Source organism: Dermacentor variabilis, chromosome 7, assembly GCF_050947875.1.
Source record: "Dermacentor variabilis isolate Ectoservices chromosome 7, ASM5094787v1, whole genome shotgun sequence".
Lineage (NCBI taxonomy): Eukaryota > Metazoa > Arthropoda > Arachnida > Ixodida > Ixodidae > Dermacentor > Dermacentor variabilis.
The window spans coordinates 21483361-21500699 of record NC_134574.1 but is presented as its reverse complement, the minus strand read 5'-3'; the positions used below and the strand labels follow the sequence as shown (position 1 = coordinate 21500699).

At 45.7% G+C, this 17339-nt stretch overlaps 1 protein-coding gene across 2 annotated transcripts in view; it reads right to left on the bottom strand.

Annotated features, from left to right (window-relative positions):
• LOC142587368 (AP-5 complex subunit mu-1-like) overlaps positions 1–14252 on the bottom strand; it is a 243682-nt gene extending 229430 nt beyond the window's left edge. For both annotated transcript variants that reach the window (XM_075698316.1, XM_075698315.1), the window contains exons 1-2: positions 13971–14252; positions 525–633 (exon numbers count right to left, since the gene is read on the bottom strand). In XM_075698316.1, coding sequence (XP_075554431.1) covers positions 525–633; positions 13971–13995 — 134 coding nt within the window. In that variant the 5' untranslated portion in view covers positions 13996–14252. The remainder of the gene's footprint in view (positions 1–524; positions 634–13970) is intronic.
• Between the last annotated feature and the right edge of the window lie 3087 nt (positions 14253–17339).

Genomic DNA, 17339 nt, shown 5'->3' with positions numbered 1-17339 from the left:
TTTTCATTATCGAATGTGCCCTCAGGTATGTTCTCCTATTCTTTTTTTTCCTGTCACACGATATGGGGGGTCGACTTACATTCAAGTCGACTTACAATCGTGTAAATATGGTAAGCAGACACAGGCGGGTACCGAGAAGAAGAACTCGTTTATTTGGAGAGCAACCACTTAAATAGATTCTGAACACTGCGACGGTGCCCCCTAATGGCAAATCAGCTTGGTTCCGAAACCGAAACCAATACATAACACCACACCCCACTATCCAGTTCTTCACTGTCTTGTCCGCGCCGCTTGCGATTTCCAATAGTTGATGCTGTGCTATTCCTGAAGTTTAACAGACCAGCCCAAAATAACCTCATATTAGCCTCTAAAGCATTATTGACCTATACGGTATATCAGATGGTACTCAGCCAACTGTTCTAACTTGACCAAAACTTATTGAAGAAACCACACCATTTCGCAGCAAACATATTTCTGCATACCCTCAGAGAAATGAACCAGTAAATGCATAAGCAGCAACTAACATCCATGTCATCCAGGCAGTTCGCCAAGGCAGCAGCCAAGCCCTTGTGAGGGGGCAGTGGCACGTATCCTTCCAGGCACTTTGCTCGCAACTCGCACGTCGGAAATCGCCTGTTGATGAAACATGGATAATTACAATGAGTCACTAGTCAAAAATGCCACGAGAAGCTTTTTCCACAAAACAGTGCCCTCAATACTCTCCACACCCCACTTTTAATAACTAATGATCATGAGCAACACAAGTCATGCATGGCTCTTTCAGCTAAACTGCTGGCTTACTCATGCTCAAATTTCCCGTAGACATGGTATTTTGTGGCGCATTCAGCTTTCTAAAGCTGTACTTGTTCTGTTTCCTTTAGAATAAATGACACAATGTCTGCAGCAATGCCAGACAAGAAAGTGCTCACTCAGTGCAAAGCATCGGTGATGCCATCTACCTCTGGTTCTGTACCTGAAAAGAGTGGACACAGAATGGAGGAAAAGGCAGGCACATGCCCAAGAGTTTTTTTAGAGGGGGGGGTGGGGGGCAACCCAAGGTAACTGTTCTATGCAAATGAGGGAGGGTTACCTTTACTACTACAAATGTGAATAACGCCCACAATTCGCCATAAAGATGTGTAAACCCACAAAAGAGAAATGAAATAAGGTGTATTTTACAGGTACGCATATGAGATACACCTCTCCTTTACTAGGCAAACAAGGAACCACGTCAAATGGACTCGCACAGAAAAGAAGTGCAGGAAGAACACTGCCAAGAACAAGTAAACACATGAAAGTGTAAAATCAATATTACTATAGTAGAATACAACTTTAAAAAAAACAGCAGTTGACAACCAACGCACACAGACCGCGCGGAGTTGTGTTACTCTGCTGGCCAATCACAGAAGCAAGCAAAATCACCGACATGCAATGTTTTCAAAATGGCATCGTACTTGATACCTCCGGAGCGTCTGCTGTTCTTGAAGAATCTTTTCATCGGCAGAAGAAAAGAGGTATGCAACAGACATGGACAAAGTGCATGGAGTCTGAGCATTTTACTCTTCAAAAATCTGCAGTGCAGTTCATTTCACTGTTCAACCTGTTTTACTCTTGAAACTTCATTGCCAACTGAAGTGAAACTTGACAATAAATAGTTGCAGCGGAGCAAGCTTGTTATTTCAGTTCAATAAAGAATTGGGCTCTCGCCATTCCACTATAATAGGTGAGGGAAAGCGTGTAAAGTTACTCGCTAATAATTTTATTTTTGTGGTTACCGTCATATTTGGGTAACAGGGATAGTTTCAAGTATGAATTATTTGCAGCCTCGCGGAGGAACAGTGGCTGGTGGTTACGAGGGCGTAGGCAGGGCTTCACTGCAGACTTAAGTTCTATCCGACTATAGTAGCGTTTTTTTAATTAGCTCTGGAAGTATAGAGAAATATATTGTGACACTCTTACATGTGTAGTGCATTTACGCCTCAACAGTGTGGGGGGCATCCTGGAGAAGTGAACATTTGGCTTGCTAGCTGAATCTCGATAGGTGCTCAGCTGATCAAGGCCGTCACGGCGTCTAACTCTATCTGGTTTGTCAATAAACGCCTTTTGTAGGCGTAATAGAGTGGTGGAGGTGCTGGATACGACACAACATACCATGGTATCGCAGCACCTAGAACTTCACCGAAGCCGTTGTCTTGCTGGTCTCTTACCAAAGACCTTCCCTATGGCTCAGGACGGAGGTGGACAAACGCCAGCTCTAGTTTTACGTGCTGAAAGGTCAGCACCAGTTGGCCCTTTACAGCACTACATGGAACCACGCTCGTTCGCGGGAAAAGTGTGCGAAGACGTCGACGAGTGGCTGACACACTACGCAAAGGTGAGCCGCTACAACATTTGGGGTTCTGTCATTCAGCTTGAATATGTTGTACCGTTTCTGAGTGAGACAGCGCTGATGCGGTACGAAAACCACGAAGATTCCCTAACAATGTGGGAGCGCTTCGTTGAAGAAATTAAGAAGTGTTTTGACAACTCCTATGCCAAACAGAAACGCGTGGAGAGAACACTGGCTCAAATAGCTCAAACTCCTGGAGAAACATGCTCTACATCCATAGAAGAAATCCTCAAGATGTGCAAAATAGTCAATTCACAGATGTCTGAGGATGACTGAGTTAAACATCTTCTCAAAGGAATTGCAGATGTCTACAATTTCCTTATAAGCAGGGAACCCGTTGATTCCGTCTGAGATGTCGTACGTCACTGCCATATGTTTGAGATGTTGAAGACACGTTGCATTGCGCGAAAATTTGGATGCCTGCCGAATGTGACAACCATTTCCAGCATCGATGAGAGCCCGTCCACCGATCTTTCGTCTACTATACAGCAGACCATGCATGAAGAACTGCTGCGACACCAGGAACTTGCCCGCAATGTCATGCAACAACCTGATGTTTACTACCTGCAACACATGGCACCTGCAGCACCCTGCGCTTTGCAACAACCGGCGGTATTTATCACAGACACCCATCTCAGAGGAGCACCATGGCAACTGTCATTATGTGTCACAGACGTCAACCACAGAGGAGCTCCATGGCCACGTGAGGGCACATTTGTGCCCGAACACCATATTGCAGGACACCCTCGCCCCAGCAGGTTTGCACACAGACCGACCGTTCCTCCTGTGCAGCAGGCTCAGCCACTTCCCTCTGCTGCATGACCCCCTATGGCTGAGCGCTTCGAGGAGCAGTTCATCGATCGTCGTTTACCTGTTTGTTATAGCTGTGGTGACTTGGGTCACATTGCTAGGTACTGCAACCGCCAGCATCCACCGAGGTTCGACCGATCGATGATGTCTAGGCGGTACCACGCTCCACTTGGCAAAACATATTCACCCTCACACACATATCCAGGAAACTATTTCGTTTTTTTTTGTGTATGTGCATGTATTCTCCTGACAGTTCTGTTTTATTGCCATTGATTGATATGCACTGTTTTTCTTTTTTAATGATTTTAATTGTATGTATCCACCTAACTGCATTAGGTTGTATCATTAAAAACTAGATATGCGCATGACATTGTAGCTGCTACTACATATATGACTATGGGCCTACACTAGCCTTTGGCTACAGGCCCAACAGTTCCTGTGCACAAATTATTATGAATGAAAAATAAACTGAATTGAATTGAAATTGAATTGAAACTTGCCTCACCAGCACCCGGATCCATTGTGGAACCATTCTCCAGCATCTGATTGCAGCTTGACACCACTCGCTCCTCGCGTAAGCCGGTCACCCTCTCTGCGGCGTCGCTACCCATCACTACCTCTGGAAAACTAGTAAGTGCGACCGTTAGAGGTGAGGTCGCTGAAGAATATTTGATGTCGACAGAGACACCTCTACCCATTGGTATGTTTAAGAATAAAGTGTGTATTAATTAACGGAGTTTCATCAATGGCCTTAGTGGACAAGGGAGCAACCATTTCCATGATGAGTCTTGCATTTAAAAGGCTCCTAGGACGAAAAACTATGTTTCGCTGGGACCGTGCCAATATGTTTCGTGGAGTGAGTGGGGAGTTGTTGTATCCTGTCGGCATGTGCAATGTAGACATTATTTTGTAGACATTATATGTAGACGTTTTAGTCAAATATTTAAAGCAGAGTTCACTGTTCTACCTCATTCTATGCACTATGTAATCCTGGGCCTTGATTTTTTGAAACTGTGAGGTGGCACTGTCGACTGAACGGGAGAAATCAGTGTAGGTATGAGCTGCTGCGTTTATGGAACGCCCATCGTATCATGAAAGTGTGCTTTGTATATCCAGAGATGCAGTTGTGCCACCGTTATCTGCAACGTGTCTTTCAGTCACCTGTTTCCCTACCACCGATGGAACGGTTGACGCTAACGTAGAGCCTGTTCATCTGAGTTGCATCAAGAGGAACATTCTGGTACTGTATTGCATGCTGTCAGTTGTTTAAACTTGTGTAAACCATTCCAGTGAACCTGCAATACTACCACCGGGTCTGAAACTTGCCACCTGCCATGAAGATCAAGCGGTCACTCGCCATTCTTGCAGAGGTCCCTGGTTCTGCAGATGAACACCATTTCATTATTGCATGCCCTGCTGCGCACTCCTCCATCCTAGCTATGATGAACAAGTCACTCAGCGCTAAGCAGCGTCATGTAGTGGCGAATATTCTGCTAAAACATGCCCGACTGCTTGACTTTCTGCAGCAAGAGGGGCCACCATTGTTTCCTCCTCCTCGTATACACCATCACATATACGGGATCTGCCTAACCTTAGTGACAGAGTCTCATACAGAGTCTCACCATCGGAACGCAAGTTGATCAACAACCAAGTCCACAAAATGCTCAATAAGAATGTAATCCAAGAATCCTGTAGCCCGTGAGCAGCGTCAGTGATTCTGGTTAAAAAGCAGCATGGTACATGGCGATTTCTGTTGACTACCATGGCCACAACACCATCACTAAAAAGGCTGTTATCCTCTTCCACGTATTGTTGATGCTATCAATTGCCTTTGATCAGTGTCTTAGTTTTCATCTGTTGACTGGAGGTCAAGGTACTGGCAGATTCCTATGCATAAGGCAGACAAGGAGAAAACAGCATTTGTAACACCAGATGGACTTTTTGAATTTAATGTGATGCCGTTCGGGCTCTGTATAGCACCTGCAACTTTCGAGCGTTTTATGGACAACATCCTGCGTGGTTAGAAGTTGGAAGTATGCATGTGCTATCTAGGCGGTGTAGTGATATTCAGGCGCATGTTCAATGAGCACAACGCATGTCTCAATCTAGTGCTAGACTGCTTGGGAAAAGCGGGTTTAGTGCTGTACTCAAAGAAATGTCATTTTGGAGAGCACCAAACCATGGTTCTGGGCCATCTAGTGGATAAGGACGGTATACGACCCAATCCAGCGAAGACTCCTACTATGGAAGCCTTCAAGCAACCTCGCCATGTAAAAGAGCTACCCAGTTTTCTGGGACTTTGCTCGTACTTCCACCGGTTTATTCATGGATTTGCCAACATCGCGTATCCTCTTACATGCCTCCTCCAGAAGGGCACCTTCAGGAATACATTCAAAGGGAACCTTTGAATGGACTCCTGAATGTGAGGCTAGTTTTCGTGAGCTGAAGTTTCTTCTGACATCCCATCCCATTCTCCGACACTTCTACCATGCGGCCCCGACAGAAGTTCATACGGACGCTAGCGGTATTGGCATCGGCACTGTCCTTATTCAACACGTCGACACCAAAGAACACGTCGTTGCCTATGCGAGTCACCCTTTAAGTCCAAGTGCAACTACACAGTCACAAAGCAAGATTGTCTTGCAGTGATTTGCGCAGTACAGCGCTTCCGGTCATACCCGTATGGGCGCCCCTTCACTGTGGTGACAGACCATCATTTTCTTTGCTGGCTGGTTAATTTCCACTCCGTCAGGCCAGCTTGCATGTTGAACACTTCGTTTACAAGAATATGACTTTAGTGTTTCTTATAAAAGCGGCCCACAGCATGCCGACGCTGACTGCCTCTCGCACATGCTGTTTCCAACAATGGACAGCGACGCAGACAATTTCAACTGCTATATCGCATCACTGGAGCCAGGATTTCCTTATATAAATACCTTCAAGGTCGAGCAACAAAAAGACAGAACTTTAGAGCCTCTGCTCATTACTGCAAGGAAATCAGCACCATCCACTCGTTTCTGCGTTCGTGATGGGGTTCTTTACAGAAAGAACTATTCTGCTACAGGCCCACAATATCTTCTGGTGGTCCTGGAGAGTCTCCGTGTCTCCATCTTGCACGTTATGCATGAAGATCTAACATCTGGTTATTTGGGATCTGCGCGAACACTCTACTGCATTCACAAAAGATTCTACTGGCCCAGAAAAATGCACCAATGTACCAGATGACCAATCAGTATGTGTCTAGCTGCAGCGAGTACACGCCACAAGCATCCGACGGGTGCTCCTCCTGGTTGACTACATCCCGTGCCACCCTTGAGCCCTCCGTTTGACCAAGTCGGCATCGACCTTTCTGGTCCTTTCCCGGGGTCATCTGATGGGAATTGCTGGATCGTCGTGTGTGCCGATCACTTGACATGCCACTGTGAGACGGCTGCGATACCATCGGCTACTGCAACCGAAGTGTGTGTTTTTCAGCTGTGTTTTTTCATTCTCTGACATGGACTTCCAAGAGTCATCATCAGCGATCGTGGGTGAAAGTTCACTGCAGACGTCATCAAGGAGATGCTTCATCTATGTGCTTCAAGTTTTCAACATTCCACCCCATATCATCCACAAACAAATGGCCTTACGGAACACACAAATGGAACTCTTACTAACATGCTGTCCATGTATGTCACGTCAGATCATAAGAAATGGGACAGCGTGCTACCCATCATTATATACGCATTTAACACCTCACAGCACGAAGTTACGAGCTACAGTCCCTTCTTTATTCTTTATGCTCGTCCGCTTCGTTATACACACACACTTCCCGTTTTCAAGCCACGATAATCTTTGTATATCTGAGACCGTCTCTCTTGCTGAAGAGGCGCGACAACTTGCTTCTTTGCGCAATCTTGTTTCACAAGACCACTCGAAGGCACGCTACAACTGCCAATGCCAACATATGATATATGGCCCTGGTGACTTAGTGTGGCTCTGGAAACCAACCAGAAAATGTGGATTATGTGAAAAACTGCTGGCCCACTATGTTGGACCCTATGTTATTATTGATCGTATAAGTGAATTAACCTACCACATAGCACGCCTCACGTAAAATGGCTGATGGTTAGCAAAGACTCAACTTTCGCATGTTGCCCGTTTAAAGCCCTTTATTTCTCAACAGCTTGTTTGATTTGTCCAGCATGCTTCGTCTACGCGGAGAGAAATGTGACACTCTTACATGTGTAGTGGGTTTACACCTCAACAGTATGGGGGGCATCCAGGAGAGGTGAAGGAGGAAGACGATGTGCAGCTGGCTAGCTGAACCTTGATAGTTGCTCAGCTGATCGAGGCCGTCGTGACATCTAACTCTATCTGGCTTGTCAATAAGCGCCTTTCGTGGGCGTAACATTATATATTTACGAAACAATCACAGTTCCTTTGGAACCCTCGTTTACTGCTCTACCAAGTGCCACAACCGACTCGTATTGTTATTTGGGAAGTTGCATAACGATGCGTGGCCGCCAGTCCCATACAACCGCATAGAGCGCAGGACGCTGGAGAATGCCTCTTAGTATAGGAGGGGGGGAGGGCAGGGTGCCTGGGAAGAGGTCATGAAATTGGCAACCAATCAAGAGTCACCATAAATAAAATGAGAGAAACAGAGACAGTGCATTGGATGTAAAGAATGGAAACACAAAAAAAAGAACTATGAAGATTTACAAGAATGGTAAGAATGAAATTTGAAGGGAGAATCTGTATGGTGACACAACGGGTAGTGCTGTGCTTTTTGAAACTCGAGCTGGTTGCCTAACCCAGTAAAAAAAATTGCCCAAACCAGTTGGAAACTTCCAGATTGGAACAAATCGGTTATTTCCAATTATGTGTTGGGACACCCATTGAAAAAATCCAACAGGTCCAATTGGACTAATTGGTTTGTGTACCCAGTTGGTCTCTGAATTGGACCCATTTGGACCAACATGACAAACAATGGTAAGGGAGAAATAAAGAAACTAGATGGGCCCTAATCTTGATATGACACAGACATACTTGAAACTCCTTTCGAGAAGCATACTCATTCATGAACACACTACAGCAATTCTCTTCATTGACATACTCAATGTTCACCACTTCACTCTGAGAGACACATGTCAGGTGCTATATATGTAGGTAAAATTTGGTTGACCAAGTGGTGCCAGTGGTTCATGAGAGACTGGTAAAATTTCAAGAGAGAATAACTTGAGAAAAAGCTGAATCCTTTCTTCCTTGATCACACCAAATACAAAGATCTTTTACTTGAAAACTAACATTATATTTGCGCTATTATTACTAACTATTTTGTTGTTCACGAGATTACTCATCTGGTAACTTCCAATTGGGTGTAGTTGGGATCAATTGGCTTACCAAGCTCCAGTGATGTCCGAGTGGAACCAACAGCATTTGTCATGATGCCCAATTGTAACTTGGCCCACCGATACTGTCCAATTGGAACCAGTCGAGTTCCATTGAAAAATTAAACTGGACTCAATGGTTTATTTGTTTGTTTTTTGCTGGGAAGGACAAAAACATGCCAGAGCAAATATTCACAATAAGATGAAGCCTGTGTATGCTGCAGTGAAAATCCGGAGAACACTCAGCCCATCCTAATGAAATGCGAATGGATTCACCCAGTGGGTAACATAACCTTCCAGAAGCGCTTGGATTTAAAGTGGACAGAAGCATCAGCAGTCGAGATAAGCAAGAGACACTTAGAGTATTGGCATAAAAAGAAAGTAGGGAAGAGATTGATACAATCGGACCTGCTACAGGCATAGGTAGCGCACTACAAGGTAGATGGTGAAATTTTGAGGAATATAAAACAAACATTATGGAGATGTATACAAAAATGCTAGAATGAAAAGCCCGAACAGCATTCCTCGTTAAATCAAGCGGGACAGGAGACTATTTGTCACTGCCCCGTTTTAAAGAGGATGCCAATAAATCATCATCATCGCCGAAATGCAGCACCCACTGTGTTTTGTGTTAGTGATATTGCCAGCATCATTTTGTTCCAATGAAACCAACACTTTTTCTTCTTGCATTGCCACAGACATGTCCTTTATTCCGATATTAGCAGCAGCTCACACTACGCAGTGAATAATGCTGAGCGTTGGAAAGCACACGTTACTGTGTGCTTTGACAGTTGCCTGGTCAGAGTGACAGTTACAGCCACTAACACAATGTCCAGTTTGACATACATGGGTACATACATCGTGTGACACCATAATCAGGTGGTATCACATAACACTAGTATTGCACTTCACCTATGACCTCATATGCTTTTTCAGACATTTAACTTTCCTGCCCGTGCAGTTACTGCACGGTCAGACGTTGCAGCTAGCTATAACAGTGCCGATGAAACAACAAAGATGTCACATCTTTCGGCGACCCTATTTTAGTACGGTGGGAGCAAACTGTCTGAATCACACACTTCAGGTTTGCAACCTTTCTAGACAGCACTGGTATTTTACTTCCAATTATTGTTACAATAACATTTTGGTTTGACACGTTGCTTTGATGGATGCCCGATTGCACAGTGCATTTGTATATTGTTAGGAGCGCCTCCTCTATTTTTTCTGTGCCTTTTGCATCACGCCCATTTCCACTGGTGTCCTATTGTCGCTCTGTTGCTCCGATTGACCGCATGGTAGCACTTCGCTATTGTCGTCTCCCCATGGTGGCGACTGCGACGTAATGCAGCCGTTGCTAACCCGTGCATTGTCTTATTTATTTATTATTATTGTTGTTGTATCTTATTTTTTATGGCCTTCCACGTTTACAAGACCTTGACATTACCATATGAGAGCATTGCGCTGAAAGAAGCATTAAAAAAATCTGACGCATTCTCTCAAAGCAACTGAAGTGCTCTGCTGATGGCGAGAGCCCGAGTTAAGAATAAATTGAATTCAAAGGAATGAGTGAGAAACCGAAAGCACAATTTAATAATATTGTGGCAAGCAACTTGTGTGAAACAAACATGTATGAACCACTAAAGCTCAACAAACACGGACGTGGATCAGTCCAGTGTCGAAGATAGCATACAAGTGACAAGTGCGTTGTCGTTTAGCCATCAAAGCTTTAAATACTTGTGAGACAGTGGCTTGTTTTCATAAAGCCTGTCTTTCTTGTCGGTGAAGTCAACGGCATAGTTTGTGAAAAACGGCTTCATGAATTTCTTACATACAAGTTCTATTAGTCTGCTCTTTTGGCTATTGCCACAACGCTCACAAAACAGTACTGGCAAGGCCACAATAACTGTCAACATTTTGCATTAAACAAGTTTCCAGGGGCTTGTGCAGAGATGCGCGGTCTGAAAGCATCGTGTCCACAAATCTCTTCAGCACATGCAGAACTCGCACAGACCTCCTCTGTCCTGGCGCGCGATCAAACCATCTGTCACACTAGAACTGCTCCCTTGTGCTTTTGCGACCAGCGGCATGCAGTGCTCACACTCAATTTTCTTGCTAACAATGCGGGATATGTATCCCGCAACAAGGGAAATCGCTGCAATGTCTGGCGTTGGAAGAAAAGGTTTTGATGAGATGCACAGTTCACACAGTGTCTGCTGCACTGGTTTCACTGATGTGGGCACGTTTTTTGTTGACATGCTGTCTGTCTTGTTGCTCCTAATAACGTTGCGTGAGGAAAAGAATGAGTTTGAAGTTTGTACGTTCCTGGTGTGCGAAGCAGCAACCATTCCGTCTTCAGCATCTTCTCAAGTTCAGAAACAGTGCTTCTGACGTCCAGCATGTCGTTTCACCCACTACTGCACGTAAGAGTCCCAAAGAGCGATTCTATGGGGTCGCTCGAAAATTTATGCATCAATACAAACTTGAATCTTCTTGCCAATAAAAACTTAATGCACTCAACGATAGACACAGTTGTGAATACCAAGGCATGGTACGTTTCTTTTGTCAGGAAGTACTGCAGTTCGCTTGCCAATTTGAAGTCTTCAACATATTCTAAGAAAACAAGCTCCAACCAGTGAAGTCTCGAGTGCTCTGGATCATAGAACTGCTTGAAGTCTGGGCGATTTTGGTGAATCTTTGGAAATTGCTGACATCCATAAGGACAAACCATTTGCATATGTTCATGAACTCCACAGTTGGTCCCATGCTGGCAAACTATGCATCGCAAGTGTGCCCTGCATGATCCTTCATGAAAGCCAAAGCCACTGTCACGGCAGGTTAAAACAATTGGACAACAGGCTTCACTCCCACTTTTTTCTATATTTGATGGAAAAAGGTGTTTTCTCGTGAGAAAACGGACTGGCTTTAGAATCAAGCCCTGTTGCATCTTGTAGAGGTCCTCTATGTAAGTTGGAAAAATTTCTCAATTTTTTCCTGATTCTTTTGCCAGACCCTGTGATCAGATGTTTTTTATAATGTGGCTCTGATCAAATGCCAGAAACAAACTTCGGCTTGGATCGGCGGAATGAGATACTCGGGTTTGCAGTTGCCTACGCGATAATACTTCCATTGCTGGGACGTTTATTTTATGGTTCTCAGCCACAACTCCAACGATTTCTAATCCCAGTTCTTTGGTCTTTCTGATGACGTGCTTCGTGGTTTCCGCAAGTAGCTCACCAGTGCAGCTAGGCCCTCGTGAAGAAGTATCCTACCGGGATCCTTAACCTCGCATGAAAGCCACAGAGCAAAAAACGCAAGAGCGAGTTCGCCAGTTCCTTCCTTGCAGACGCCGACAAACCGTCGTTCAGAGCTCCCATGCCAACATCTCCCAGGAAAATATCTCTTTGCTTGTTGTACTCGAGCCTCTGCTTGTTTCGCATTTCATCTATGACGAGGCTAAACATTCTGGCTTGTTCCATCCCGAGGCATTCCATCTCAGTGCTCAGCCTTTTTTTTACGAGATCACTGAAACCTACTTTGCCTGCATTATTTCCTAGGTGATTTTGATGTGTCATTCTGCATGGGAGTGCGAGGAGCTCTGTCCTCAGGTATTCATATGACTTCGTAGAAAGGTTGCCCAAAATTATGCACTGCCATATAGTGGTTTCGAACCACATTGTTTTCTTTGCCTTGTAGTTCAGCACCTGATCCATAATTAATCTGGCTTTTGTACTGCCCTGATTTGAGTCTGGGGTGACTTGAAGAAATTGGTGACATTGCATTCTTTCTTTAGGCATCGTAGCTCCTTTTTGTAAGCATCTACGGTTGCCGGTAGCCACTGATTCCGTTCCTTCCAGGTTCTTTCTTTTTCGCACCACTCCTTTCGTTCTAGGAAGGCTAATGCGGAGCTTCTCCAGTCAGCTTGGGCGCCAAGTGATCTCAAGGCATGGGCGCCTGCTCCATCTGCTAACTGCGCATCGGTTGGAAAAATGACGTTCATGCATTTCCCACTTGTTGATGCCAAAGAAGCAGTATCAGGCACATCATCCCTGCAGACTGCAGATACACTTTCTGATGTGACCTGATCACTGGGCCATCTGGGCTCGGAAGCTTGAGAGGGCACGTTCACACAAACTTTGAGTGTGTCTGACGACAATGCAGCATACGAATGCACTTCCTCAGCAGATGCAGGCAGGCTAGCCAGCGTGGCCGTAGAGGAATCGCGCTTTCTTTTCTGTGTAAACCTATAACTCCTCACTTTAGGCTGCTCCTTATTCAAATAGGACGGATAGTGAGGGAAAACACTGGGCACTGCACCTTGCTTGAGCATACGCCTTTTCCTCATGGAGAAAGTCGCTTTCCAAAAAATGAAGGCTGCAAACAGCCAAATAATTTGAATTAGAACTCGGCTCCCAGTTCTTTCTCACGATAACTTGCAGCCACTGTTCCCATAGCTCTTTGTTCGCTGGTATGCCATGAAAAGGAACTCCAGTGTCTTTCTTTCGCTGGCTCAACGTACAAAATAGTACACAACAGCAGCGCATACTGACGTGTAAAACATCACAGGAACATCACCGTTGCAGCAAACAGACGGACCTTCATCTACCGCTGCCAGAAACCTACGGGTTAAAAGTGTCATCTGCAAGTTGGTGGAGGCAGGTATTGTGGCCCCGGTAAGATCCATAATAACAATTTATTTCGACGTTATATTTTATTGCGTGCAGAGATAACTTTTTTTTTTTATTGTCATTGCAAAAACACTCAATAACGTTTGTAGCTCCTTCTTGCAGACGACACTAGTGGGGCGCGAAATGTCCGCAAACCGCCGGCTCGCGAGCGGAGGAGAACGTCTGCAAGCGGGTAATACGGTGAAGCCGCCAAGCGGCATCTCGGGACAAAATCGAGAAAGTAACAGAAGAGGACACGGCGGACGATGCGGCGCTCACGCGGCAGGCACGGAAAAAAATAGAGGCGGCACTGCTGTTAGACTAAACTTGACTTGCAAGTAAACCAGCTGAAGCTTAATGCAATGTCGCTCCAGTCTTCTTTTGCGTCAGGGCTTTTAATTGTGCCACTACATATCAACTAAACCATAATCAACTAGTACTACGTGTTGCTTGGCTAGTCGGTTCATACTGAACAATTTTCGAATATAGTAATTGCGCTCCTGTTGTCCCCTTCCCATTTACACATATTGCGCTAAGTGGTCATTGGTTTCATGGTCGAAAATCATAATTAACTAGTTAGGCGACAAGTTTTTGTGAGTTTCTGGATCGTTGGTTGCTGGTTTGATTGCAGTTAATCGAAACGAAGAACGGGCGTTTCGGCTCCTTTCACAAACAGCCCCCGCGCAGACAACTTGGCGACAGCGCAGCAAACAAAGCAATGGGCACGCAGCCTACTTGTAGTAGATGGTCGTTGCTGCATCCTTGTGCGGTATGCTAACGATGCACAGGGCACGAATGCTCATTGTGCGCTGCTTCGAAACAACGCCCCACAAGGTAGATGCAGATCCTTGGGACCCCGCAAGGTTCGGTTCGGCAAAGCGGGCGCGTCAGCCTCTGTTCCTTCCACAATGTTCCAAGACTTTCAACGCACAAGTTACATAAACGACACCCACGAACACATGTTTCAACTCCAGAATTTCGGAACATGAAACTTTGAACTAGTACCAGCCCCGCACACTCTCATGTTCCAGCGATCGCCACAGAGGGCGAAAAATCAACAGCGACGCATTTCAGCATAAGCGCGTAAGTTGAGCTACTATAATATAGTCGCATACTTTAGTTTGTATATTTTATGCTAGGGGCGCTCAACGCGGCTGCAACGCGGCTGAATACATAGGTATGCATGCATATAGAACCATTAAAGGCTAGGTGGCGCGCGCCGCCGCCGCCCGATTCAAAGGGTTGAGCCACAATCATCCATCCATCATCCATCCATCCATCCATCCATTGTATGTGGCCTTTTTGGACATTATAGGAGCATACGACAACGTAGACCGCAGCATTTTGTGGGATATTCTGGAAGGGGAAGGCTTAGGTAACGATTGTATACAGCTTTTGAGAGAGATTTACCTAGAAAATACTGTTTGCGTTGAATGGGAAGGGATGAGGAGCGCGGAGAAAGTTCATGTCAACAAGGGACTGAGGCAGGGGTGCCCTTTATCCCCGCTGCTGTTTATGATGTACATGGTGAGGATGGAGGGCGCTAGAAGGAAGTAATATCGGGTTTAATCTCTCATACAAACAGGCAGGTACAGTAATAGAGCAGCAACTCCCAGGTTTATTTTATGCGGACGACATTGTGTTGCTCGCAAACAAGCAAAGTGATTTGCAACGTCTGGCTAATATCTGTGGACAGGAAGGCAACAATTTAGGTTTGAAATTTAGTGTTAGAAAATCAGGTGTTATTGTATTCAATGAAAACAGAACAGACAGTGGAGATACAGGGCCAAGAAATACCTCGGGTAACAGAATACAAATACCTTGGTATATGGATAAACGAAGGCAACGGATATATGGAAACACAGGAAAAAACCATAACAGTCAAGGGGAAGAGAAATGCAGCCATAATGAAGCACAGAGCGCTATGGGGATACAATAGGTACGAGGTCCTCCGAGGTATGTGGAAAGGGGTAATGGTTCCAGGACTTACTTTTGGAAATGCGGTTGTTTGCTTTAAATCAGGGGTACAATCAGGACTCGACGGGAACCAAAGGTCAGCGGGTCGCCTCGCATTGGGCGCTCACGGGAAGACTACAAATGAAGCTGTGCAAGGGGATATGGGCTGGACTAGTTTTGAAGTGAGGGAAGCTCGCAGTAAAATTGAGTATGAAGAACGGCTGAGGAATATGGAGGAAAGTAAATGGGCTGGGAGAGTGTTCAGGTATCTGTACAGGCAAAACATTGATTCACAGTGGAGGAAAAGAACTAGGAAGCTTACCAGCAAGTATGCGGCCTGTGGGGTGGGCAACACAGCAACAAAGAAGGTCAAGCGGAAAGTCGGAGAGGCTGAATTAATTTCATGGGTGGCGGCAATGGAAAAGAAACCTGCCATGAGTAACTACTTAAGGGGAAAAAACGAAATTAGGAAAGAAACCATTTATGATAACTCAAAGGGAAGCTCATTACTTTTCGAAGCGAGATCGGGATGCCTTAGAACACGCACCTATAAAGCGAGATATAAGAAGGAAGAAGAAGCATGTGCTTGCTGCGGTAAAGCTAGGGAAACGACGGAGCATATTTTATTAGAATGTGAAGAAGTCTATCCAGCGGCCGATTTAGGCACCACTGGCCTCCTTGAAGCCGTTGGGTTCAGCGGGAGCAGTGGTAAAGCAAACAGGTCCGCAATAGACATCAGTAAAAGGCGATTGGAGGATTGGTGGAAGAAAAGTAGGGCAACGACAAAAGACGGAGACGTACAAAAGCACAGTTCGCAATAGGGTATCAGAAAATTTGGACGTGGTAGTTCATAGTGTTTTGTTTTTTTCTCATTGGTTAACCTAGGTAGGATATTAGGCAGCATAGTAGCAAGAGCTTGGTGGCGCAAGCCACCGCCCCGTTCCAAAGGGGACGCTCATAACATCCATCCATCAGCGGACGCTTCTGTGCACGAGGCTTCAGCGACTTCGTTCGTAGCTAAGTACTCTTTTATCTTTATTAGCTAGTGTTTTTGTTTTCTTTTGCAAGGAGTAGGGGCTCAAATTTTGAATTCTTGGTAGGAGCATAGAATAAAGAACCAAATTAGAGAAGGGAAACTGTACCTTCCGCCGTGGTTCGAAAATAAGCAGCGGCAGCGCATGGAACTTACTTTGGCGGACGCCAGATGACGTTGCTCAATCCGGAAGCGGAAGTGCAAATTTTTTTTTAGAGTAAAATTCACTATGGCCGTTTTTTGCCGGTCGCGTAGTGTACTAGATTAGGTGTAGTGGGCCGAGGGAAGGCCCTGGTAGGCTGCGCGCGTGAAGCTCAAATCCCAGAAATCTCAAGCGGCCGCGAGGTGACGCAGCCGCGCCTTTCACCTGGGGATTCCGCCGGGGCGCAGCGGGTGCTTGCCGGCTTGCCTGTCTCGACGTGCTTCTTGTGTGTTGACGCTTCGCTGTGCTCCGATGTTCGTGGTGTACTGTGTTTTTTCTTCACGAAGAAGCCTCGACGCAAGAACTACTGCTTCGCGCCTGGTTGCAGGACGGGGTATAGCGGCGCTAAAAACTCGCCAAAACTTTCTTTGTTTGGAGTACCCGATGACGAATGCAAGTTCCGGATTTGGGAGCGCAACCTTCATCCCCCTGACAAGGCTTTAGAAGTGACTGACGCTCTTTGTGAGTTGCACTTCGAGGATAAGTACATTTTGAGAGACTATGTGGATGTGATTGACGGAAAAGAGGTGCGCCTTCCGCGTGGAAACCCATCGCTTTCACCGGACGCCGTGCCCACTATACTGCCGAACCTTCCGAAGTATCTTTCGAAGAAGCCCACTCGAGAACGACCGCCACCGAAGAGGCGGTGTGAAGAAGCAACGAAAGATGACGGAACAAAGAAATTCTGTGATGAAGACATACACGGCTGCTGTGCAACGCCGCAACACAGCGAACCGGACGTATGTGTGGAGCCAGCCGTTCCATTGGACATTGAAAATGTTCCCAAACCGACCAATCGGTGGGATATGCACAAATTTCCAAATTATGCTGGTGCTGCATTGTTAGCGCACTGATTTGTGTTGATGACCGGGAATGCTCGCATCCTGGGCCAAAAAGGATTGATGAGATCCTT